Source organism: Leucopleurus acutus (genome assembly GCF_964270905.1).
Source record: "Leucopleurus acutus genome assembly, chromosome: 13".
Taxonomy (NCBI): Eukaryota; Metazoa; Chordata; class Mammalia; order Artiodactyla; family Delphinidae; genus Leucopleurus; species Leucopleurus acutus.
This window is the reverse complement of record NC_139155.1, coordinates 66,509,790-66,535,977: the sequence shown is the minus strand read 5'-3', so window position 1 is coordinate 66,535,977 and position 26,188 is coordinate 66,509,790. Positions and strand designations below refer to the sequence as shown.

The window sequence follows — 26,188 nt, the reverse complement described above, 5'->3', positions numbered from 1 at the left end:
GTACCACCTAACCAGCCTTACCCAAGGAATGCAGATCAGTATGATACTGATCATCAGTAATAAAAATCCACCTCCACAATAAGGCTCTGTAACAAACACTTAACAACTTAAAAATAAAAGCAGACAATGTTCTTAAACATCTGAAGAATTCTTAATCCAATGCTAACAACCTGGAAAAAGTTAACTGGTATAGAATTCTCACTTAGTCATTTCCACTTAGCCTCTCAAAACGAAGCCAACAAAAATTCAAATAATATTTAAGAATAAAAGCCAAGAAACTCCCAATCATCTAGCAAAACAAAACTTTAAAAAGAGGTATCTTAAAGACTCAGGTCAAATTTAACCCTACAGTTGCTCCATCCATGTTGATAAGCATGCTGCTACACTCACCGAAGCCAAGCATGGCACCTTATCAAGGTTAAAGAACTCATTAAAGTCAAATTCTCCTGGGGACTGCTCGGGCAAGACGGCATCCCTTGGCACTTCCTGATCAGCAGCAGGCTCCTGTTCAAGGATGACCTCCACCTCATCCTCTTCGGCCACTCCTCCATTGCACTCGACCATGCCTGAAAGCAAAACCGGACAAAGACAGTCTGATCATGTAAACTGCTCCAGACATATTTTGTGGCCTCAGCATCATCACACATGCAGAAGAGCCACAGATGACTTTAAAAGCAGACTTCTTGTGCCAGTGCAGCACTTGCAATAGTAAAACAGTTCCCTTCCTATGGGAGCTAGAGGAGGAAAAAAGACTTAGTAACAAGTCAGAACACCAACATGATTTAGGAAGGATTATGATCCCTCCTCTGCCCATTCTTCAAGTTTTCTATAATGTAGTGGATTTTTTTTCTAATTTTTTTTTTAAAGGACAATTTTTGAGCCTCTCTTACTGCTTAAAAATGGAATGAAATTAATTTGGCTCTGCTTTCACCCATGCATCTGCATCACCACCTTAAGTCAGGGTTCAGCAACCTAAGGTATTTATGTGAAACCTAGTCCAAGGGCAAGTTTCATTTGCCTACTGATTGTAGTTCATCCTTCAAGGCAAAGCTCAAATGTCACCTCCACTACAAAGTCTGCACTGCCTACCCATTTTTACCCTACCAAAAAATTAATCACCACCTTCTCTATAATGTTTGTGTTATCTCTCAGAGTACTTATCACACTATATTATAGGAACAGTCTGGTGAGACTGAGCTTTCTGAGGCAGGAAAGCTGCTCTCATCAGCTGTGTCTTACTCCGCAGTGCCCGGTTCATTTAAAACTGAGTTATGTCTGGTTGTTAGCATGGGAAGATAAGGTCTAAGAGAAGCTACCAAGTTTCCATTGACGGAAGCTAACATCTTAGTTTTAGCCAGAGGATGGGCAAAAGGCAAAATCCTTCAGATAAAAACAGACTTTTTCCTTTTAAAATAAGTGCACTGAGATACTGGAAAATCAACTTATTAATTTGAAGAACAGAACTCCTAAAGCCCCTCCCTGCAAAAGCACCAATGTAAAAGCTGCCTATAGTTTCAAGATCACAGCAGACATGAAGTCCTCCTAGGAAAAAAAAAGTGCCAAAGCCTGGACCCATCCCTTCTCAAAAGGCCCCAACAGGACTGTAGTCTCATTATTCATCCAGGATATTCTAGACCAAGAGAGGCTAAATGCTATCATCTGCTTTCATTCCAATAACACTTCAAAAAGCTAGACAACAAGGCAGGGGACAACAACTGAAAGGTTAAGTGGCTTGCTTACCCAAGGTCTCAATACTAGCAGGTGGCAGAAACTTCAACCCTAGGTGGGCCAGCAGTGCTCTTCCATGCTGTGCTGTGTGTGTAAGGCAGCACTGCCCCTCCACAGAGGTGCCTGCCGCCTCAGAACCCTGGGCCTTCTGAGGGCCTAAGGCAACTGGCGAGACGGACGTTTGTGAGCCATGGACAAGGCAACGGGCAGCCTCTCCAGTGGGTCAGCACACACTTACTGCCAACCAGCAGAGGTAAACGATGTTCCTTAAAGACTGACATTTAACTATAACGACTACTTTGGTGGCGGTATTTTCCTCATTTTACAGACACAGAAACCAAGCTCTAGAAAAGGTAAACAACTTAATAGCCTAATCAATGCCAAGTTTGTGTCCTTTTCCACTAGAGCAGTGCTTCTCTCTAACTCATTTAACCCACCAGAACCTGTCTACCTACTTTAGGATGACAGCCAGAAGAGAGTCTGTACTTAGTTCATACTCTTACAAAAAAACTTCAGTATTTCTCCTATTCTCTTTTATTTTGTGTTGAGATGAGAACATCTCTTAACAGAGATGCAAGCAGCAGAAGTGCCCCACATGTAATTTTATGCCAGCTTGAGAGCAAACTGGGCCTGACAACTGAGAGTGGGTAGGAACATGCATTAGCAGACAAACACAACTGGCCATTTATTATGATAGTCTCAAAAGCCAGGGACCCAGGAAAGATAACTAAGGGCAAGTGTTATTATCACATTTCAGAATGAACATATACTTTTCTTTTCTTTTTCTTTTTTTTTTTTTGGCTGCATTGCACGGCATGCAGGATCTTAGTTCCCCGACTAGTGATCGAACCCATGCCCCGTGGAGTCTTAACCACTGGACTGCCAGGAAGTCCAGAATGAACATACACTTTTCATTAGAGAGAATACAAATTAAAATTTTCTATCAGTGGAGGGTTCTAACCATTTCCTCCTTCTACATAATTGTTTTTTGTTTATAAGTGAAATACATATTCAAATTGTTTCATTCATCACCATCTGTACAATACCTAGCACTGGGCCCTGTAGAGTAGGTGCTCAACACACACCTGTATTAAAATCATGCAGGCAAGGAACACATTTGTCTTGTCCATGGCTATACTCCCAGCACTATTACATGCCTGCAGAGAACTCTACATACCAAGTTCAATGGAAAGCTGGAACACAGACATAAATGGATTCAAAGGTGCTCATCATCCCTCCCAGTCCTTTCGTTCTTGCAGCCAAGATGCAACTAGAATACCTGTTTATCTTAAACACAGTAGCTAGGGCAATTAACCAATGGGGTGAGAGAGCCCAGACCCCTGGATTCTATTGATACTTGAGGCACTGCCATTAAACCCACGGGACAGGGTCTTGGTTGTCACCTCTTTCCAGTCCTGTCTCTTTGCATCTGTAAGGTGAGGAGGTGACACTACTGATATATTTTGCTACTTTTGGCTCCTCCCATGTTGATACAAGAATGGTTGAAATTCAGATTTCATCTCAGTTAAGAAAAAGATGGGCTTTTTCTCATCAGAAGCCTGATCTTTACCATGAGGTGAAAAGACCACACTTGCTGGTGCTGCTTTAGTCTGAGTGTGAGACAAAGCTATCTCTCAAAGGCAATTTAACAGCAAAGTCTCCCAGGTTACCCACCTGCCTCTTCCCTGCTTCCTCCCAAGACCACCAGCCTGGTCACTGCTCTGAACACGACTAGTGGGCCCCCACCCTTCACCAGGTACCCCTCGCACATTAGCTCTGGCTTCTTCAGTTTAGCAAGGAAGATACCTGAGAAAAGTGAGTTTGGGAGAAGCCAAGTGACAACACTATGAAGGCCTAACACCATGGTGAAGGAGGTGGGCTCTGAAGCACAGCATCTTATTCAACTCCGAACTTCCCTACTCACTTCTTCAGTGTCCACAGACAAGTCACATAAGCTGCCTGCATCTCCATTTGCTCATCTATAAGATGGGCGCAATAATATCTGCTTCACAGGGTTGTCAGAAGTAGGATTATACTGACAAAACGCTTACCACGTGTCCAGTACATACATGCTCAATAAATGAGACCCCTCATTATTTCTATCACATCCTCTTACCTCTGGGGAACCCTTTGGTGTACATAGTTCTCTTACTGGGTAATGGGAGACTTTTCTGTTTAGCACTGCAGGCAGGACAAATTGAGGAGACAGTAGTACAATCTACACACACTGAACTCACACTCAGGAAGAAGTTTCAAAATCAGACTTCAACATTAAAAACTTGCCACTTTTAACACTGGTGCCTATTCCTAAGTGTACAATTAAGCCAATTATAAGCACATCTCATTTCAGAACAGTGAGCTTTCCTCTGAAAGTTTCTGCTGACCTTCCTTCACAGAGGCTGTCCGTCGCCTTGTTCTTTTTCTCCCCTTATGGTCTTCTTCCAGTATCTTATCATCAAAGCCAGTCAGCTCAATGGTTTCAGACTGACTTGTGGGTCCAGCTGAGAACCATTCTGGTTCTTCTTCTGTGTAGGAATCATTTCTTCTACGCTCAAAGACACGCTTACTATCCACAAACTCCCTCTGGAAAAGTACATAATGCAAAATAAAAAATAGGATTCTAGTTACGGCATTTCTACCTCAATCAAGGACTGATGAATTAAATAACGCTCAGTAGTACAATGAAGATGCTATGCTATAGACCTGAAGCCCCTCCCCAGCTCTCTGTTCCTCCCTCCGGCTTAACAACGGGCTATGTTCACCCAGCATTTCAGGGTAACCGGGTATAAACGAAGTGAACACACAAGGTGCCAGAGGATCTAGGAGACAAACCCTGAAACGCTTGTCCTTGTAGTCCCTCTCTCGGTCTCTGTCTCTCAAGTCTCGCAGGTCCTTATCGCTAAGACGGTGATCCTTCTCAAAGGTCCGAGCAGAGATTATCCTCCCACTGCCAATCCTTCGTCCACCAAGCAGGCGGAGCCCATCACTGTCTTTCTCCAATGGGCTTCCTGAGCGCCGGGAGCTAACAGCAGCTGTCACGTGGCAGCCCCCTCCAAAGCTTCGTCTCTGTGGGCTGAGAACAACATCTAAGTCATCTTCTTTCACACGCTCTCGAGGATCTGGAAAGATGCCGGAAAGAGAAAGTTAAGCAAACCAGCAAGGGCATTCTTCCTCTCTAGGTGGTCTGTCCATGACTGGTGGCCATGGGGGTACTGGAAAAGAGTCACCACTAAAACAGCTAGAGAGCTCACATATTTAACGAAGATGAGCAAACCTTCATCTTTTCGGAGGAATAAATATACTTTATAATTAATAATTTTCCATGATTAATCTCCATAATCCCTTTGTTTTGACTAAATCCCCCCCTCCCCCGCCTTTTTTTTTAAATTTGCTGCGCAGTGCAGCATGCAGGATCTTAGTTCCCTCACCAGGGATCGAACCCTCGCCCCCTCCAGTGGAAATACGAAGTGTTAATCACTGGACCGCCAGGGAAGTCCCTTGACTAAATTCTTATCTATGTAATTATTAGCAAATGTTTTGTCAATTAATAAACTACAGTAGGTGTCAGTATTTGAAACAGTAACCACTTAAAAAGAAAGTATTGAAAGTATTGAACAGCTGAATATCCACATGCAAAAAGAAAAGACTTAAATTCATACCTACCACCATATACAAAAATGAACTCAAAATGGATCATAGATCTAAATGTAACCCCTAAAGCTATAAAACTTCTAGAAGAAAATATGGAGGAAATCTGTGACACTGGGTTAGCACAGTTTTCTTAGGCATGACACCAGGAGCACAATCTATCTTAAAAAATGATAAACTGGGGCTTCCCTGGTGGCGCAATGGTTGAGAGTCCGCCTGCCTATGCAGGGGACATGGGTTCGTGCCCTGGTCCGGGAAGACCCCACATGCCGCGGAGCGGCTGGGCCCGTGAGCCATGGCTGCTGAGCCTGCACGTCCAGAGCCTGTGCTCCGCAACGGGAAAGGCCACAAGAGTGAGAGGCCCGTGTACCGCAAAAAAAAAAAAAAAAAAAAAAAGATAAACTGGATTTGATCAAAATCTAAAACTTTTGCATTTTGTAAGTTACTGTTCAGAGAATACAAAAACAAGCCACAGATTGGGAGAACATATTTCAAAGAATATATCTGAGGGAATTTCCGTGGTTAGGGCTCTGAGCTCTCACTGCCGAGGGTGCCGGTTTGAACCCTGGTTGGGGAACTAAGATCCTGCAAGCCACAAGGCGTGGCCAATAAAAGAAAAGAATATATCTCATAAAGGACCTGTATCCGATACATATAACAACTCTTAAAAACTAAAAAGGACAACTGGTTTGAAGAGCCACTTCACCAAAGATGATATATGGATGGCAAATAAGTATATGAAAAGATACTCAACATTAATCATTAGGGAAATGTAAATCAAACAGTAATGTGATACATGCCTGTTAGACTGGCTAAAATCAAAAAGACTGACCGTTCCAAGTGCTGATGAGGATGTGAAGCAAGTAGAACTTTCACACACTGCTGGTGGAAATGTAAAATGGGATAACCACTTTGCAAAACAGCTTGGCAGTTTCTCAAAACATTAAAGATACATCTACTATAGAACCCAGCCATCCGACTCTTAGATATTCAGCCGAAAAAAGAAAGCATGTCTATAGAGAGACTTGTACATGAATGTTCAGAGTAGTTTTGGTTAATAGTCAGAAACTTGAAACAACCCAAATGTCTATCAACAGATAAATTGATAAACTATGGCAAATTCACACAATGGAATACTCCTAGGCAATAAAAAGGAACGAACTTTTATATACCCCAAAACATGAATGAATCTTAAAACAATTATTTTGAGTGGAAGAAGCTACCCAAAGAATACGTACTGTATAAGTCCATTTATGTTAAACTTTAGGAAATGTAAACTAATCTATAGTGACAGAAAGCCGACCAGTGCTTGCCTGTGGGGCGGGGGTGGAGTGTAAGAAGGGACACATGGGGTGCTAGGGAACTTTTAGCTGTGATGGAAATGCTTATTACTTTGATTGTGGTAATGGTTTCACATTGTATTCACATGTCAAAACATCAAATGGTACACTTTATGTGCCATTTATGTACCAGTCTATCGAATGCCAATTTTACCTCAATAAAGATGAAAGAAAAACATGTCACCACACACAAAAATTCTTCCTAGGAAAATCAGAAAACTAAAGATAAGTCCAAGTGAGGAAAACCTCCTTTAATCCTCTCACTAGAAACATTTCCTAAAATGTTTTGGTATGCACTTTTCCAGACTTTCCATGCACTGTTTTCGTCCAAAAATAAGACACAAAATAGACAGTTTTGCATAACTTGGTGAACATGTCTCCAACATGTTTTTACAGCTGAACACTCCTATATATGGATATACTAAAGTTTACTCAACTTCATTTCTACTGCTGGACATTTAGGTTGCTTCTAAGTTTTCATCTGTGTAGAAGGGTCTTACAGCTCAAGCTACAGTCATCACCCCATCTTTGTTCAATTCCAAGTTGGTTTTATGATGCATGTTCCTCTCATCTCAAAAAGAGTTCCCTCTTGCAACTAGTTCCTTGACTAGCTTTTATATTGCCCGCTATCCATTTCACTTTTCTAGTTTAAAGGGGGAAAGGTATGGAAGATCAAACTTTACTCCAGACGCAAACCACATCGAAACCCAGTATTCAGATCATACTCTATTGTGAATTAAGAACTGCCGGAACTAACTTATACCTGAGGAAAAGTCTCACCTGAGACTGGGCATAACCAGCTCTCCAGCACAGCTTTAGGGTCCCCACATCTAACTCAGTTATCCACTTCAATGAAAGACCTGGTACTTTTAATTCAAAAGCACATAGCCTAATACAGTCTACTCACCACTGCTACATAGGAAGGCTATGATTTTACTCTGCTAATCAGAAATGAACTTTAAAAAAATAAAATAATATTCAAAAAAAAGAAATAAACTGTTAAGTCAGTTTCCTGATAATGATACTTTCTCCCAATGCATAAAACTCTCACAGCTAAGAATGAAGCCAGCAGCAAAGAGCACTGTCTCCAAAACTGCTGCCCCCACTTCTCAGAGACTGTGCTCACCTACTATCCTGCGCACCAGGGAAGGCCGATCTGTATCTAACTCTTTCTTCAGACTTTCCATTGGTGAACTCCGTCCTGAAGCTGGGTAGAGGGAGGCATGCCACTTCTCAGGATCCCAGACACCATCACTGCAAGTCAAAGGGCACCAACAGTTAGAACTTGCACCATGAATAACACACGTAGTCTAATTTCTACTACTTCAGGTGACAGGTTATGGAAACCCCTTTCCAATATAAAACTTTATGGTTGCCATCAGAATGGTTCTCTCTTTTAAGATGAAAATAAAAACAACTAATAAATTCAGCAATACATTGTTGTTGTTCACATAATAGCAATAGTCACTTGAAAAGCAGTGGTTTGTGCATAAATGAAACATCCAGACCACAAACCTTGGGGTGCATATGGATTATAGTATCTATGCCTGTCCTATACAAAGAAATGCTCCATAAATATTGATTACTCAGTTTACTGAAGATTAGTAAAGGGAGGAAAAAGCCCCTTAATCCTCTTATTGGAAGCAGCTCCTGGAAGGCTTAGTGTGTATTTTCCAGAATTTCTATGTACAGTCTCAGTTTTTCCCACAAGTAGGACAGACAGCTATTTAAGAGCCTAAAGTGTGTAGTCTGGGTTTGACTTCGTTACTCCCACACTAATGATGGGGTGGCAGGTGGTACAGTGTGCAGAGGAGAAGCTTTGGAGCCCAACGATCTGGTACCTAACTCTAGCTCTGCTAGGATGAGAAACTGTTTCCTCCATCTCTCTTATTTTCATTATTATTATTAGGCACAATGTCTCCACTTCAGAATCAAAGGGAGTATGTGCCCATGATAACTATTTTACGCCAAGAAGAAACAGCTGTAACAAGAAAATTGAATTTGAGGCATAAAAAACCTTTACAGCTTTAATGAAGAAAAAACTAAACAAAAACAAAGAAAACCCCCAGCTAATCTGAGACTTAGCAAAAACTCCTAACCAATTAGAATAGCCATTATTCAAGTATCACCCTCACCAGGGGAAAGTGGTGAGGAGTCCAGATTTAGCAACCTTCTGAACTGTCCATGTACAAAATTAAAAAAAGCATGTGCGGGCTTCCCTGGTGGCGCAGTGGCTGGGGGTCCACCTGCCGATGCAGGGGATGCGGGTTCCTGCCCTGGTCCAGGAGGATCCTACATGCCGCGGAGCAGCTGGGCCCATGGGCCGTGGCCGCTGGGCCTGCGTGCCCGGAGTCTGTGCTCCACGGCGGGAGGGGCCACGGCAGTGAGAGGTCCGCGTACCACAAAAAAAGAAAAAAAAAAAGCGTGTGCTAGTCTATCAAAAAATTAAACACTATATATATTTTTAAAAATGTGGGCCAATATGAACCATCTACCTTGATATTTAAGAAGTGACCTTAGGGCTTCCCTGGTGGCGCAGTGGTTGAGAGTCCGCCTGCCGATGCAGGGGACACGGGTTCATGCCCTGGTCCGGGAAGATCCCACATGCCGCGGAGCGGCTGGGCCTGTGAGCCATGGCCGCTGGGCCTGCACGTCCAGAGCCTGTGCTCCGCGATGGGAGAGGCCACGACAGTGAGAGGCCCGCGTACCGGGAAAAAAAAAAAAAAAAAGTGACCTTAACGTCTTAAGATAACCATAAGAAGTGCAATGTAGGGTTATTCTAAGAGACTTTCAGACCATTTTTAGCTATAGCCTTCTCAAACCAAAGCTTTCTACCTTATGAAGGAGCCCAAGATGCAAAAGGGCTAATGTGGGGACTTCCTTGGCAGTCCAGTGGTTAAGACTCTGTGCTTCCACTGCAGGGGGCTCAGGTTCCATCCATGGTCAGGGAACTAAGATGCCGCATGCCGTAAGTGCGGCGAAAACAAAACAAACCACCCCAAAAAATCTGAATGGCTCTTTTGTTTGGGGGTGAGGGGTGGGGGACTGATAGAAGGCCCAGAGTCCTCCTGATCGTCCTGCCCCAGGCAGGCCCTGGAAGGACCCTCAAAGCACAGTGCAAAAAACCACTGGTAGAGAGAAAAGACTCTGGTCAGGACTCCTGTGTTCAAGTCTTACTTCTGCTTTTTGACAAGGTGCCTTTGACCAATGTGTCATTTTCTAGTTTTAGTTTCATCACCAGTTAGTTGAAAGAGAATTGGTTTAGTTGTCCTTAGAGTTCCTTGCAGCTTAAATCTCTGAATTTCAGCTAATTAATAACAAAGCCGATGAAGACAGTGCAGTGAGATGCTATTTAGTCATGTTCATAGCTTACGTGCAATTTATTTGTGTGGAAGCCCAATGTCATTACCCCTGAAATCTCCCCACTCGTAATTCCAGCAAAACAATACAACTCCATTTATTAAGTTTGGTGTAACAAGAAGTTGACCCCCACAGATACCTGTCATATTTCTCAGAGAGGCACGAAGGCCTTTGTTTGGAATGAGGGCGTTCTTTAATATCCAAGAGCTCCTCCTAGAAAGAGAAATCATATGGTGATTTTGAACAATATTTCTTGGGCCACATATTTTCAACTTATTTTTGTTATCAGTAACTGACTGTCTACCTTAAGCAGTTCATACAGTTCTTATTTATTTATACCCTGACTTATTCCAGAAAGAACCAGAGTCAGCTCAAGGTTCTCAGCAGAAGCTCAAGCAGAATTGGCAAATAACGTAAGTGATCAGTTTATTGCTAAAACACACTCTCTCATAAACTTCTGTCCAATAATACACCCCACAACACTGAACGCTGATCAAGCCATGGTAGCTTTAGGCTTACATAAAACCTTCAGCTATTCTGACTGGTCTTAAATGCATTAGATGCCAACTTACAAAGGGACAGATTTTTTTTTTTTTTTTAATGTACATGGTCCTTTACCCCTAAATACTTCAGTGCCTGTTTCCTAAAAATGAGCATATTCTTTCACAGCCTTTTTTTGTGGCTCCATGAGAGAATTAAGCCCTATAGAAAATAATTTGAGTGACTATTTTTCCATTCTCCCAAGGATTATACTTGGCCAGTATCACTTTAGATGCACAGGAGAGAAAAGAATCTATTACATACAATGGATGCCTTAGGGCATAAGGGCTCACTTCTGCAGAACCTGGTTGAGAAGTGTTGTCAGTTTTATACAACCAGTTATCAATAACACTTTATCTCTCTGGATTCCAATTTTGTCAAATGACCCAATAATGTCCTTTATATTACCTTTTATTAGAATCTAACACAGGATCCAGTCTAGAACCAGATATTGGTTGTCATGTCTCTTTGGTCTCTAATCTGGAACATTTCTACAACTTCTTTTGTCTTTTATGATATCAGCATTTCTAAAGAATAAAGCCTACTTTTTTTTTTTTTTTTAAAAAAAAGAACATTATTCATTTTAGGTTTGTCTAATGTTTCTTCATGATTAGATTGAGGGTAAGCATCTCTGGAGCAGAATACTAACCTAAGAGATGTCCACCTCAGAGCATCACCTCTGGATGCCTATGTCACCCATGTGCCCCTCATCAGTGATGTTAACTTGATGTTAACCACCTGGTCAAGGTACTCTCCAGTTTTACTCTTTAGTTACTACATTCCCATTTGCAATCAGTATGCAATCTGTGGGGAGACACTTTAAAATCATTCAAATATTCTAGCCTTCATCAAAATTTCCCCATAAATTTAGCATCTGCTGGTGATTCTGAGCCAAACCAATATTGATTTTTCAACTGTAGGCCTCCCTCCATAATTACCAGTCAGGCACTTGGCATTCCACTGTAAATACAAACCCTCCCTTCTCCCCCTTTTATTTACCTATTTATTATTGACATGGGCTCACAGATTCCCAGCTTTTCCAATGGTCTATAATTCATTAATGTCCTTAATTATTTTGGTGCTCAAATTGAGAGTCTCTTCAAGCAGGCTCCTGCATCCTTTTGACATGCCCCATCATTTTTTAAAAGCACTTTCTTACCTTCTATCTTATGTTGTACTCATCCTGTCCTAACCCCAGAGTCAGCCATTTCTTGAGAAATCCAAGTTCCTTTAAGTGGGGAATAGTATAATAAATCAAGATTTGGGAACTGGGTATCCTCATTGCTTCTAGGCCCTCTCAGCAGAACTAGGAAATATTGCGGTTATATATGCACACGTGTGCCCACACGCACACCTGCTCATACACATGCGTATACACAAAACCACTGCCTCCTTTTTATATAAACATTTTCATAGTAAAGTTAAAAACAGCAATTCCCAGGGCTTCCCTGGTGGTGCAGTGGTTGAGAGTCCACCTGCCGATGCAGGGGACACGGGTTCGTGCCCCGGTCCGGGAAGATCCCACATGCCGCGAGCGGCTGGCCCTGTGAGCCGTGGCCGCTGGGCCTGCGCGTCCGGAGCCTGTGCTCCACAACGGGAGAGGCCGCAGCGGTGAGAGGCCCGCGTACTGCAAAAAAAAAAAAAAAACCCAGCAATTCCCAAACTCTCAGTACCAGTAAAATGCTACAACTGCCTTGCAAAAAAGCGTATACCATTGTGCTGTGGCCTCTCCAACACCCCTGTCACAGGCCTCACAACAGAATGCTTGCTGCTTCTCTGATCACTGCTTCCCATATCTTGGGGTAAATACGGAGGGATAGAGTTACTCTCTCAGCCTACAGGAATCACAGCATATAAGCATGCCAAGTTACTCAGTATCTTCAGACACCTGAGGCACCTAAATGTTTTCTCCATTAGGTGAGAAATAGCAAAATGCCCTAGAACAAGATGACATTTTAGTTTTAAAACCAGAATATCAATTATTTACATTTATTTAGGATTCATTTATGAATTATGTCTTATTAATTGGGTAGATATACCTAGAAAAATTTGGAAGTCTGAGATAAACAGAATTCCAAATATAAGAAAATGTCTAAAGGCTACTCAAAATTCTGAAAAAACTGTCGAAGTACTGACATACCACCTGCAAATTGCCAGTAGAGACTGGAGTCCAGTGAAATCTGCATGGTGAACACAGCGTCACAGGGCAGGGGTGACACAAATTTGGTGGTGAGGGGTGGGGAAGATGGACCAATAGTAGTTATGATGATTGCAGATGCAACAATACAGAAATCCTAAGAACAGTAGGGCTTAAAACATTTTCCAGTAAAAACAGGAAGGACCTTGCAATATAGGAAATACTTATACACTACAGGAAAAAACACTGCAAAGCAATCTTCTGCTATTAGAAGCAACCCAAAGATTATTACATATCCCCTCGCTCCACCACCCTCAAATCCAAATATTAAACTAAGAATCCTAGTATACTATTAAACCAAGGGCAATATATTTCATACTTAAATATGTATATTCTCAATATACAAAAAGTTTCTAAACAATGAGGCTCTGTTTGAAACTTTTAACTCCAAATGATAATAGGGAGCCCAAGTGATAGGTGTTCTCTATTATTACTGCAGCTGTTTGCTGAAATGCTAATGATTTTATCTATTTATTTAGGAGTCAACTTGCAAAGATTAAAATTTTAACACAGCCGCAAAACATGTAGATGGACCAAAATGTTCTATTTGCGGGGATCAAAAAATATTTGAACAAAGGTAAAAAAAAAGCCTTACAAAAAAGGGAAATGAGGAGGCTAAGGAGAGATGACAACTAAATGTAATATGGTCTCCTGGATGGAATCCTGGAACAGAAAAAGGACACTGGTTTAAAACTAAGGAAATGTGAATAAAGTATGGACTTTAGTTAATCACAATGTATCAACATTGTTAATTGTAATAACGGTACCATACCAATATAAGATATGTTTCCAGCTTTTCTGTAAATCTGACTGTTCAAAAAAATAAAGTTTACCCCTGTCTCATACTATATACAAAAAGAAACTCAAAATGTATCAAAGACTTAAACATATGAGCTATGACTATAAAACTCTTAGAAGAAGACATAGGTATAAATCTTCATGACCTTGGATTAAGCAATGTTATTTAGCTATGACAACAAAAGCCTAAGCAACCAAAGAAAAAAGATAAATTTGACTTCAAATTTAGAAATTTTTTTGCTTCCTATGACACTGTCAAGAAAGTGAAATGACAACCCATGGGACAGAAAAAAATATTTACAAATCACGTATCTGATAAGAGTCTAGAACATAGAACGCGTACAACTCAACAACAAAAAGACAATAACCCAATTTAAAAAACAGGTAAAAGATCAATAGATTTTTCTCCAAAGATACACAAATGGCCAACAAACACATGAAAGATGTTCAACATCATTAGTCATCAGGCAAATGCAAGTCAAAACCACAGCGAGATACCATGTAATGGCTACTAGGATGGCTATTTTTAAAAAAAGGGAAAATAAGTATTAACAAGGATGTAAAGAAACTAGAACCCTCTAACATTGCTGATGGGAATGGAAAATGGTGCGGCTGCTGTGGAAAATGGTGGCAGTTCTTCAAAAACTTAAACACAGTTACCACATGATCCAGCAATCCCACTCCTAGTTATAAACCAAAGAAAAATGAAAAATTATGTTCACACAAAAACCTTGTACACAAATGCTCACAGCATTATTCACAACAGCCAAAAAGTTTAAACAACCCATGTGTCCATCAAATGATAAATGGTTAAACAAAATGTGGTAAACCTATACAATTAATATGTAGCAACAAAACAGAATAAAGTACTCATACATGGTACAACATGAACCTTGAAAACACTATGTTAAGTGTAAGAAGTCAGACACAAGAGGCCACATACCGTAGATTCTCTTTATATGCAACGTTCAAAATGGGTAAATCCATTGAGTCAGAAAGTAGGTTAATGGTTGCCAGGGCCTGGGGGAAGGGGATAAGGGGCAGGGGTGATTGTTAATGGGTTGTTTGTTTGCCAAGATGAAAATATTCTGGATTAGATAGTAGTGATGGTTGTACAACTCTGTGAATTTACTAAAAACCACTAAATGGTACACTTTAAAAGGGGTGAATTTTATGTATGTGAATTCTATCTCAAAAAAAAATTTTTTAAGTAAATTAAACTAAGAGGTTTAGTTACCAGAGGTTAATGTTTTGTTTAATTTCTCTTGTTACAGACTTACTGCTCTAATCACAGATTTATAAATGCCAACTACCCTTGGATACAAAAGAGTGGCTCAGGTTGGTAAAAATGTTTTAATTTTCCCTCCCATATTATTCCAGTTTTCTTTGTTGACTTTATACGCTTGGTGTATTCTAGGTGTGAATGCTCAATGTACAAACTTGACAGGCCTGTAAGAGCACAAAGTGGAACAGTGGGCGAGTTGCACACAGGCATCAACCACGCCAGCAGCACCGACTGTGCCACGGTATGCCTCTGACCAAATGCAATGTCCAAAACACAGCCCACCTGTCTACAGAGGATGAAGAGCAATTTTCTTTATTAATAGGCTGAGAACTGGGGAAACAAAACAATTCTTGGATTGAATAGCTCCTAGGAATAACTTTAAACATCTAGGTCACACTACAGGTACTGTTCTTAAGAGCAGGGCTTCTTAAACCAGTTTCACAGCATCAAGGAAACCATACACAAAACGCATTTGTGCAATTTCTGCAATGAGTGTTCATCTCCAATGGTTATCCAAAGACCTCCAATGGACCCCACAGAGGTTAAAAAGTAGTGCTTTAAACCAATCACGTTTCTCAAAATGTGGCCCAAGGTCCACCCCAACATTTAGGGAAAAATGAGATCCTCCTCATTAGGTTTAGAGAACTAAACCTATTACCTTCAGCAATGTCTTAAGTTGCTTAAGATGGTATCCCAGCTTGAGAGGATTCCCCAGTTAAGTGCGGAGGAGAGAAACCATACGCTAAGTCAACACAGAGTTTGCTCTTTCGTAACTGTCCACAGAACACTTCCTGTGTGCCATGCTTAGTGGCTAGCACAGGCAGATGACTGTGGTCCCTGGCCCCACTGCTCTCCAATCTCTCAAAAGAAGTCTTCTTGAACTTGCCATCTCAAGAGTCCTTAACAGCAACTATTCCTGGAAAGGAATCCCTCTGGGATATTTTCAAAGAAAACCTTCAAGTTTGGCTAAAGGCAAAATACTTCGAAGTGCCCATTTTGAACTGGGAGTGCTCCTTCCCTATGAGTATTTCAGGAGGGAATGTGAGATTACCCTTTTGTAGAGTCCTGACAATCCACAGAAACTTACATTGTGAACAAGTTCACTAAAATTATTATCTGGACAAGAGAAGAGTTATCAACAGAGACCTTAATTTTTGCATAGGTTACTAAAACCTGACCAGGCAAGAACAAGCTGCTAACTGGCTAAGAGTCCCACACCCAAGGAAGTATAAACACATTTTCTTAGTTTTAGCAGCCTTCCTTAAAGAAAATGTGTCAAGTCTTCCCAAAGAGTCTATTTGGGAATTACTAATATGGACACCCACTTTCAGTGATCAGAATTAAAGTAGAAAGCAAATGATGTGAGTATAAGCCCAAAGCAACAGTGGTTAAAACCTTATACAGTTTCTTTCTGCAGAAATCCCCTGCAGAAGCAGCTATGCATTCTGATGACAATCTATTATAGAATTTCACACAAGTCACTTATAGAAGGAGATGAAAGGGGAAATGTTCTTTACCTCCGTGAGCTGAATTCAATTCACAAGAGTAAAAAGCCCAACTTTTTATGATTACCGTGGATATTGTTATTTTACTGTTAGTGGTCTGAGCGCCGTAGAAGTGCCCCAGTATCTCACCTATGTGTGCCTGGCTCTTCCTAAAGAAGGCGCATGTCCCTGGAGCAGCGCTTGGGTTGGGTCCCCCTTTGACCTCCTCTTCTAGTCCCCACCCTCCACACACCCACTAACATTGGGCTTGGCCCATCAGGCTCTCAGATGGTTGCTGACTGACCTGATATTTCAATCTATGAGTCACATGACTTTTCTGAAAGGCTTAGAAAGCTTTTAAAAATAGATCACAATGGGGTAATGGCATTCATAGATGACAGCCAGGGCAATGGTGAACGAATGACACAGGGGGTGCCTGAGATACCTTCCACCATCCCCCATTCATGAGGTTTGTTGCTAAAGGGGCACCGTTTAGAACAGTTCTTACAGGCAGGTCAGGATGCAAACTGGATCCTGCAGAGCTGATAAGCAGGACTCAGCACCTGGATTCACCCAAGCCTCTAATGGTGGCTGATTTGATGCAAAGACTTTCTTCTATTGAAAGGATTTATGTGAAGCTAAGAAAATGGGAATAGGGGAAAAAAAAAAAAGGAAACCCTGCTTTTTCTGTTGATCTGGCCAACACAATAAAAATAAACCTTGGCTTTTAAATGCGTTTATACAACCGATAAAAGCAATGTAAAACATGAAGTAAGCAGGTAAATAAGTACCAGAAGGAAACTTATGAAAATCATTTTTAGGGTGGTAGCATTACATCTTCATAGTGCTTTCTGGTTTCATATCAAAATGGAGATTGTTACTGTGACATTTAGAAAATAAGCACCTTGATCTAAAGGTGGTATCTAAAGAAGCTATCTTTCAGTATCTCCCCCACCTTTATTACATCATAAGCAGTTTTTTTTTTTGCAGTACGCGGGCCTCTCACTGTTGTGGCCTCTCCCGTTGCGGAGCACAGGCTCCGGGATGCGCAGGCTCAGCGGCCATGGCTCACGGGCCCAGCCGCTCCGCGGCATGTAGGATCTTCCCGGACCGGGGCACGAACCCGTGTCCCCTGCATCGGCAGGCGGACTCTCAACCACTGCGCCACCAGGGAGGCCCCCATCATAAGCAGTTTTTAACACTTATAGTGTGCCAGCCACTTTTCTAAGCACTTAATATTCATTTTCTCATTTATTCCCCACAAAAATCCTATGGGTTAGATACTATTCTATCTGCATTTTACAGGGGAAAAAGATGAGAGTCAGAGAAGTTGAGAATATGACTGAAGGCAACACAGGTTAAGTAGGTGGAAGAGTGGGGGATCCCAAACCAGGCAGTGGGGCTCAGTGGCCCCTTATCCTCTCCTCTCCAGTGATTCTCTTGAGAGGACAGGGGAAGGTGCCCAACCCCTCTCAGCAGCTTTGTCACTCAGTGTTCGGTCTGTCCCAGTCCAGTGGGACTGCTGGGAACCCTGAACGAACTGCCAACTCCTCGGGCAGGCTCCCCCTAGGCCAGCTCCTCTTACAGCACCCCTTCCTGAACCAAAGATTTAGGAAGGGGTGCTAGAACCACAGATTTCTATGTCAGACGTTCCAATTGTGAAATTACTGGCTCATTATCTAGCTAGAAGTTCCCACCATGAGGAAGGAGGAGAGGATACCCAAGGGGGCAAGGGCCCTTAATCCCAACTTTTCAAGATGACTTAAAATCGGAACAGGTAGGAAAGAGCAGTCAGAAGACAGTATCTATGGTGTTGCCAGCCAGCCCCCTCTAAGAACTTCCAGTCAGGTTTCTGGACAGCTGAAACATTAACATGGTATCATGATTTTTGGTACCACAATTCTGCCTTCCCCCATATAAACAGGCACCCCTATTTTTATCCTAGCTTAGAAGTTTATAGCTAAGTGCCTTACTGAAATGCCACCTGTTAGAGCCTACTATTCAACTCAGTTTATGAGATACCCATGAAGTTATCAAATGAGATCTTTGTATAGCAAAAACTGACCATCGGACTACTGATTTCAACCTAGAATTTAAATCAAAGAGTATTCTCAAAGGCTTGACTTCAAGTCTTGCAAATGATTCTCTCCAAGAAGGCTAGAAGGATTACTCAAATCAGTCCAATTCAGTTGCTTGTCTGTTTTCTTAATGATTTTAAAGCAAAGACAGGGAATTCTCTGGTGGTCCAGTGGCTAGGACTTGGTGCTTTCACTGCTGGGGCCCGGGTTCAATCCCTGGCCAGGGAACTAAGATCCTGCAAGCTGTGTGGCATGGCCAAAACAAACAAAACAAAACAAAGAAACAAAGCAAAGACACAAACATGGCTGTACCACTGTGACCAACTGCCCATCAGCCACAAATTAGGGTGGGCTCCTTTAAAGATCCCTACAATGACAAATAAAATGGTGCCAATTTATAACTGGTCAAGGCAATGAAGAGCACACAGGTATAACTCAGAAAATCCAACACCTATTTTTCAGCTGGTAGATTTAACATGCATGGTTAACAATGGTCAGTATCAAGCTGAATATTCTGAGTGTCCTCCGCTTTTATTCCGTGTCCAACTGGCAGGTGACTGCATTCAACAAGGAGTCAGTGGCAAGCTACAGGAGCAAAGAAGAAAGCACAAAGTACGTAATACTTTGTGATCTAAGAAGATCAGTCTGTTCGCTTGAAGGAAAAAACATGGATCTGAATAGTGGGACAGGCCAAAGCATTTCTATTTTGTACTTCAAGCAGAAGATGGTATCACTGATAGAAGAGCAGGTACTACATCTCAAGAACTGGTAAACAAGGACCACTGATGAAGGTAAGAAAAAGCTGAATGAGTCCCAAACTTTTTCCACTAATAAGCCTCACTACCTCCTGTTTTCTAAACTAATGGTTCTCAAACTTGAATCTGAGTCAGAATTCTCTGAATTACTTGTTATTCAGCCAGTGATGGCTGGCCCTAACCCTAGAGTTTGATTCAATACCTCTGAGATGGGGCCCGAGATTTTGTATTTCTAACAATTTACCAGATGATACTAAATGGTAGTTTTGAGGACCACACTTTGAGAACCACTGTCTAAACCATTTTTAATCCATGACTTTTGATGTGAGACCCCAGTCTATAACCTCCCAAAGTCCTTCAACATAATGCAATCACTTTAGAAAAATTGCACATTTGAATACTACCAAAACATAGCTTTTGATCTTAGGAATCTGGCCTGGCAAAATGGACCTGAGTGGGCTTATAAATTAAGGGCTCAAGACCCTCAGGATAGCAGGTGCATATAATAAAGCTACTCATAACCATCCAAATTAATAATCACTGAGGCTTAGTAGTAGGCCTGAAAATTCCCAATGTGACCCTAACTTGAGTTCCTGAGACATTCATGGAAACACAATCGACACCAACTGAACCCTGGGGAGTAACTATGCACCTGAGTTGCTTGACAACATCAACACCATATTTTAAGTTCTCCACAGAAGACTAAAGCCTTGCTACTCAAAGCATGGTCAGTGGACCAGCAGAATGGGCACCACCTGGGAGCTGGTTAAGAGGCCACATTTTCAAGTCCACCCCTGCCCTAACAATCAGAATTCACACTTTACCAAGGTTCACAGCTGATCCCCAGACACATTAAGGTTTGAGAAGCTAGCTGGACTAAAGGATGTCCTACCACACAGGAAACTCTGGTCTGTTACCTTGAAAAGCACTCGCCAAACATCTGAACTCCTCCTCCTGCATAGGGAAAAAACCTCGAATTCTGAACAGACTATTCACGTTATTCCATAAAACAACTGAATACTACTAAGTGGAGAAGGGTCAAAGCTTAAGAAACCCTCTCATCTGGCCAGTGTTTTCTTGACCCTGTAGTTAATTACAAATCCCTCAATTACAAAAGTTTTCAGAAAAGACATCACTTACAAAAATCACTGAGAACAGTTTCCTTCTACTGCTTCTAAACTTTCTAGCTTGTGAACCTGAAGTGGCAGAAACATTACTAAATGTTTTATTTATTCCAATAGTTTGATCCCAGTATGTATATAGGGAGTACGATGGCTCAAATATTATTCCCGTTGTGGAACCAAAAGACATTTATTATAGTGCTCAGAACATAGGACTGTTTCAAACTTCCTTCAAAAGGAAAAAGGCTTAGTTTGCCTCAAATCCCACATAAAATTACCAGAGTGTTGAGAAACATATATATGAAAGCACTACCCTAATACCCCAACACTGCCTAAACATGACCCTAAAATTGCCATTAACTAAGTACTCTTGAATGAAGTGGAAAGTAAAACTATTTCTAACTAAATTGGGGAGAGAAGACCATTGAATGTAAACTTAACTGACAACCTAAAAATTTCTTTAAGGCACATTTATCTAAGCATGGCAGAATTCTGAGGTTGGATTGTCAAAAATGGGCAATATTGAGCTTCTCAGTCTTTACTGTAGACATATATAAGTTCCACACTAAGAAAGACTAATAATATCTTCCTAAAAATGACTTATGCATAAAGATGCATATACATTAAAGATGAAATATACATACTACCCTCTGATGAGTGTGTGACAGTGATTCAAAAGCCTCTATGCCTGGACTCTACACATAAAGTACCAGTCAGAACTTTTATTCAAAAACTGCTGGGAGACCTGAATTCACATGAGCTTATATCAATAAGAGCAGTTTAAATCACTTTCCCTTCATTTAATAAGCTTTTCTCCATTCAGATTTCACCTGTCAACATTTTAGGTAATGAATTTAAGTTGTGAAATACTATACAAGCACTCTCAGGTTTGAGGGAAACTATATTTGGGAAGACCAAATCTGAATGAAGAAGTAAAGTGCTTTCTATCAACTCACATTCTGTCATGCCAAAACAGATTGTACTAATACAGCAATTAACCAAAACTCTTTTACACCTGAAAACACTCTTTTCCTCAAGTTTTTTTTTTTAATGCTAAAAATGAATATTACTCCAATAGCATCGGATAGTTTATCAAGTAGTTAAGAGTAGTAGCATCAGTACACAAACAAAGCCCGAGTTTAAAATACTAACCAATCGGTATTCTGGGAAGCCAGGGATGATAACCACGTTAGAATCCTTGATGGGGTTCACACCAGGGAAATAACAGATATGGGCCCAACTAGGGCACAACCCTTCCCGTCAACAGTCCCATGCACATTTTATGTACTCCAGCTCAACACAGTTCAGTGCACTAGGAGAATTCACTGCTCCAGTCAACCTCTTCAGAAATGTTCAGTAGCCCACAGGACAGTGAAACAATAGCTTCAATAAATATACAACCTTCAGGTGATTCCTCCTCCCCCACCCCCCTGAAAGAGGAGATATCTGGAGGAGTTTTAAATCACGACAAGTTTTTAGCTTGACGTCTTAACTTTTGTTGAGTCCATATGCATTTTACAACAGGAAGTAAAAAAAAAAAAAAAAAAGAATTAAAAAATCTGGTTACCCTAGGCAAGCACACCAGAGTATTCCTGTGGGGAGTTCGCCTCTCAAGGAAACATCAATACAGAGGACACTGATTTCTGTGAGGCATCCCAGAGCTGAAATCCTTACTCTATGGAATGTAAGTCAATAACACATCAATTACACAGCTGTTACAGAATTTGTCTGCCAACATATACTGATCCGCAAATTCACACAGGGAATATCGAGCCAATATTCCCTTCACCTGAAGGCTACTTAGGGGCAAATTCTAGTTTAAACTCTGGGTATTCACACTGCAGAAAAAAGTTCAAAGCAATGCTTTACTAAATCTAGTTAATATTTAGTTCACATAGTGAGTCAGAATGAGACTACCACTTTAAATAATACTAATGAAATTCCTACACAATGTTACTAATCTCCTCACCTATAAAACACTATTTCATTAATAACAAACCATACTTTTTTTTTTTTTGCGGTACGCGGGCCTCTCACTGTTGTGGCCTCTCCCGCTGCGGAGCACAGGCTCCAGACGCGCAGGCCCAGCGGCCATGGCCCACGGGCCCAGCCACTCCGCAGCTCGTGGGATCCTCCCGGACCAGGGCACGAACCCGCGCCCCCCGCATCGGCAGGCGGACTCCCAACCACTGCGCCACCAGGGAAGCCCACAAAGCCTACTTTTGTATAGCGATGCGGGGATTTGGAGGCCGGTTGCTTCTTCAGGTCAAGGAAGGCATCTCCATTTTCTGTTTCACCCACACTTCTATCCATGGCTCCTTGGTCTACAGTTCTTTGCACCTGGAAGAAATCAGCACAAAACTGTCACTGAGAACAATAAATTTTCATAAGTCCTGACTGTTTAAGAAACAGAAATTCATATCTCTTAGACTGACTACCTTTAAAAAACCCTCACCCAACAATTACGCTATAAACCAGAACCCACTTAGAAACAGAAACACTGGTACTTAGATACCTCTTCTATCAAAGAGCTAAGCATCACAGGATAAGGAAAGGAGAAGTGCAACATGCCCAAATCAGGGTCCACCCTTTAAGCAGTTTTAATACAAAAAGAAACCAACATTAGTCGCTGCCACCCGTGAGGGCCGTTCAGGCAGTAGTGGAGAAGTTTCTCGTAGTGGGGGCAGGTAGGAGATTGGCTGGAGCTGGGGATCCGGGAAGTCGGGCAGTGGTAAAGTGCCTGTCACTTGCCAATGGACGGCGCCAGCTGCCCCTTGTTACCGGAGGCCAGGGACTGGGGACGGGGCCAGAGCGCCCCTCACTAGGCCAGCCGCACCTGTGGACATGTCAGGGGAGCCCCTGGCAAGGAAGGGGCGAGCGCAGGCTTCAGCTCCAAAGCTCAGCTTCCCCTGGCCGAGACCCCAACCCCCGGCCTCTAGCGCAGGCCCCCACCCAGCGGCCTCCTTCGGAGAATGGGCGGGGACAGTACTCACGGAGGGGAGGTGGGCCGGAGGAAGCGGGGAGGCCGAATCCCCCGGCCCGGGCACTCCGAGCTGGAGCCGGTACAGGCCCGCCGCCATCCAGCCCGGCGGCTCGGGCCCCACCAGCCCGCCCGCTGCTAGCCGGCCGCCCCGCTGGCCTCGCGCCCCTGCCCGGCCCCCGCGCGCGCCCCGGCGCTCGCGCTCACGCCCGCGAACCTGGGCGCAGCGCACCCGCGCCCCTTCTCTTCCCGCGGGCCCAGGCGTGCGACGCCGCGAATCCCAGCGCCCCCACCGCCACCCAGCCCTTACTCGGTGCCTCGGCCGCCGCTCCCCTGCCCGCCGCCCGCGCCGGTCCGAGGGCTGCTCCGCGCGGCCTTCGCTCTCGCCCCCCCCAACCCGCTCGGATTGCCTCCCTTCAGCCGCCGTAACCGCAACCCAGCCCTCCGCCCCTCCTCCCCGGCCCCCTCCCCCTTAATATCTCCCTCCACGCACCCAGGCCCCAGCGCAGCCTTCGCCGACGCGCGCCCGGATGTGAGGTGTCCGCGGCGGTGCCGGCCGGAAAAAGGAAACATCGCGGCGCGCTCCCTGGGCGCCGGCCCCTGCGTACGCACGGTGGCGGGGAGGCGGAGGCCGGGAGGGGATGACGGCAGGGGGAGGAGGCCTGGCCGGGGGCCGCGGAAACCCTCCCAGGTGTGCTCAGGCGGTCGTCTTGGGCAGCCCTGGGGAGGACGCCCAGTTCCCACGTGCGCTTCGGGGCGGGGCGGAGCTTGAAGCCCGCGACCCCCGCCCGGCTGCTCTCCAGGCAGGGTGACCGCGGTCGGGCAGTGGGTCGGCCGATGCGTTTGCACGGTTCGCGTCGGCAGAGAACCCTGGGGCTTCGGCAGCGGGAATCTTGAGTTAGGCGAACTTGAGGGCTGTGCGCCTTCCGGTTGGGGTTCGAACCTTGGCTCTTTTTTTACTGGTGGTGTAATCTTGGGCAAAGTTCTGATTTCTGAGTTTCGCTCTTATTAAAATGGCCTCTATGTGTATGAGGAATAAGCGAGATTACGCGTTGCTGCATTGATAAGCAAACTTGCCACGGTTGCTTTTGAATGAGCTACAGGCGACTGACAGATTCATTGAAATGTTCTTTCCCGCCCCATAGCCTGCACGGGAAGAAGTGCAAGTGCGTTTGGGTGAAAGATGAAACTGCGAATGTCAGGTGGTTAGTATGTAGTGCTGAGACCGGCTGACGGCCACACAGACGCACATATAATTTTCCTCCTCTGTGAACAAATGAGAGTAATTGCCATGCGGGGAGGAAAGGTTTGACGGAGGTCACGTGTGAGCCGGTTTCTGCCCCGTGGGACAGTGGAATGATACATGGCTGTGGAGGGAAATGTAATTTTTCTCGCCAAAGTATAGTGAAGTCTACATTTCTTTGAAGGGGCCTACTTTCTTTGAGCTTCACTTGTGAAATCAGCCGATTGGGCAGTGATTTCGCACTAAGTTCCCGTCCTTGTATATTGGCAACGGACAAAACAATTATGAAAACTTTTTCTTTTCGTCTGTAATGATGAATAAAATGAGTTTCTCACAACTATCCTCTCTCTGCAAGCCACTGTGGAGAAGTGGAGAAGGCCTATTTTTTTGAAGCTCTTAAATTCTGGCTCTGCCACTCAGTGTGAAACTGGAGTCAGTCACTTCACTTTTTTGAACCTGTTTACTCATCTATGAAAGAGAGATAGCAGGGCTTCCCTGGTGGCGCAGTGGTTGAGAGTCTGCCTGTCGATGCTTAGGGGATAAGGGTTCGTGCCCCGGTCCGGGAAGATCCCACATGCCGCGGAGCGGCTGGGCCCGTGAGTCATGGCCGCTGAGCCTGCGCGTCCGGAGCCTGTGCTCCGCAATGGGAGAGGCCACAACAGTGAGGAGCCCGCGTACCGCAGAAAGAGATAGTAGTACCTAATTTTCAGGCTTTAAAGAGATAACATTAAAACCACTGTTCTGGTTATCTTTTGCTGTGTAACAAACTACCCCCAAACTCAATGGCTTAACCCAACATTTATTTTGCACCAAATCTGTAATTTGGGGTGGTCCTAACTGGGACAGCTCGTCTCTGCTCCCTTCAACATCAGCTGGAAAGCTGTGTGCTAGGAACATCTAATGGCTCACTCACTCACATGTTTGGTGGTTGTTGGTGGCTGTCAGCTGGAGCCAATGGAGCTACTGCTGGAACACTTACACCTGGTCTCTCTGTGGCGTGAGCTCCCTCATAACATGGTGGCTAGATTCCCAGGCAAGTGTCCAATTAGGAGAGGGCCAGACAGTTGTACAGCCTAGCCTCGAAGTCACTGTCTCTTATGCCACATGCTGTTCCTTAGATAGGCATCGCTAAGGCTGGCCTATATTCAAGGGAAGAGGACTTAGACTACACCTTTATACGGGAAGAGTGTCACAGAATTTGTGGGCATATTTTAAAATTACCACCAGCCATATATGAAATGTGCTCAAGGCATTGTAGGTATTATCATAAAGGCCTGGCCTGAAGCTCATTTCCTGGGTGTCTTCTAGTCTATCCTATGGAGGATGTACTCTTCCCCCAGGCTCTTCTTTAATGTCTTGTAGAACCATGTTCTCAACTCACTTCTTACCTCTCAAAGCCTTAATCTATCCTTATTAAAGGAGAAGACAATTATTACCTAGGAATAAAGGTAATCATTTACTAAGGGAGGGCATCTGTGAACTTCTTTCACCTGTGTCATGTAAAAGCTAGATGCTTGCAAATCCTTGTTTCATTGTTGCTTTTGAATGTTATTCTCTTTGGCAGGAATGATAATTTGTAATTCTAAATGCCCCCTTTTGCAATGATAATGAATTTTCAAATATCAGTATAG

General features: G+C 43.3%; 1 protein-coding gene across 1 annotated transcript in view; it reads right to left on the bottom strand.

Moving 5' to 3' along the window:
• Nucleotides 1-23,675, bottom strand: part of EIF4ENIF1 (eukaryotic translation initiation factor 4E nuclear import factor 1) — a 42,408-nt gene extending 18,733 nt beyond the window's left edge. The window contains exons 1-7 of the mRNA XM_082853764.1: nt 23,625-23,675; nt 22,555-22,674; nt 10,216-10,289; nt 7,843-7,970; nt 4,561-4,847; nt 4,113-4,311; nt 391-566 (exon numbers count right to left, since the gene is read on the bottom strand). Of these exons, the coding sequence (XP_082709890.1) occupies nt 391-566; nt 4,113-4,311; nt 4,561-4,847; nt 7,843-7,970; nt 10,216-10,289; nt 22,555-22,647 (957 nt within the window). The 5' untranslated portion in view covers nt 22,648-22,674; nt 23,625-23,675. The remainder of the gene's footprint in view (nt 1-390; nt 567-4,112; nt 4,312-4,560; nt 4,848-7,842; nt 7,971-10,215; nt 10,290-22,554; nt 22,675-23,624) is intronic.
• Between the last annotated feature and the right edge of the window lie 2,513 nt (nt 23,676-26,188).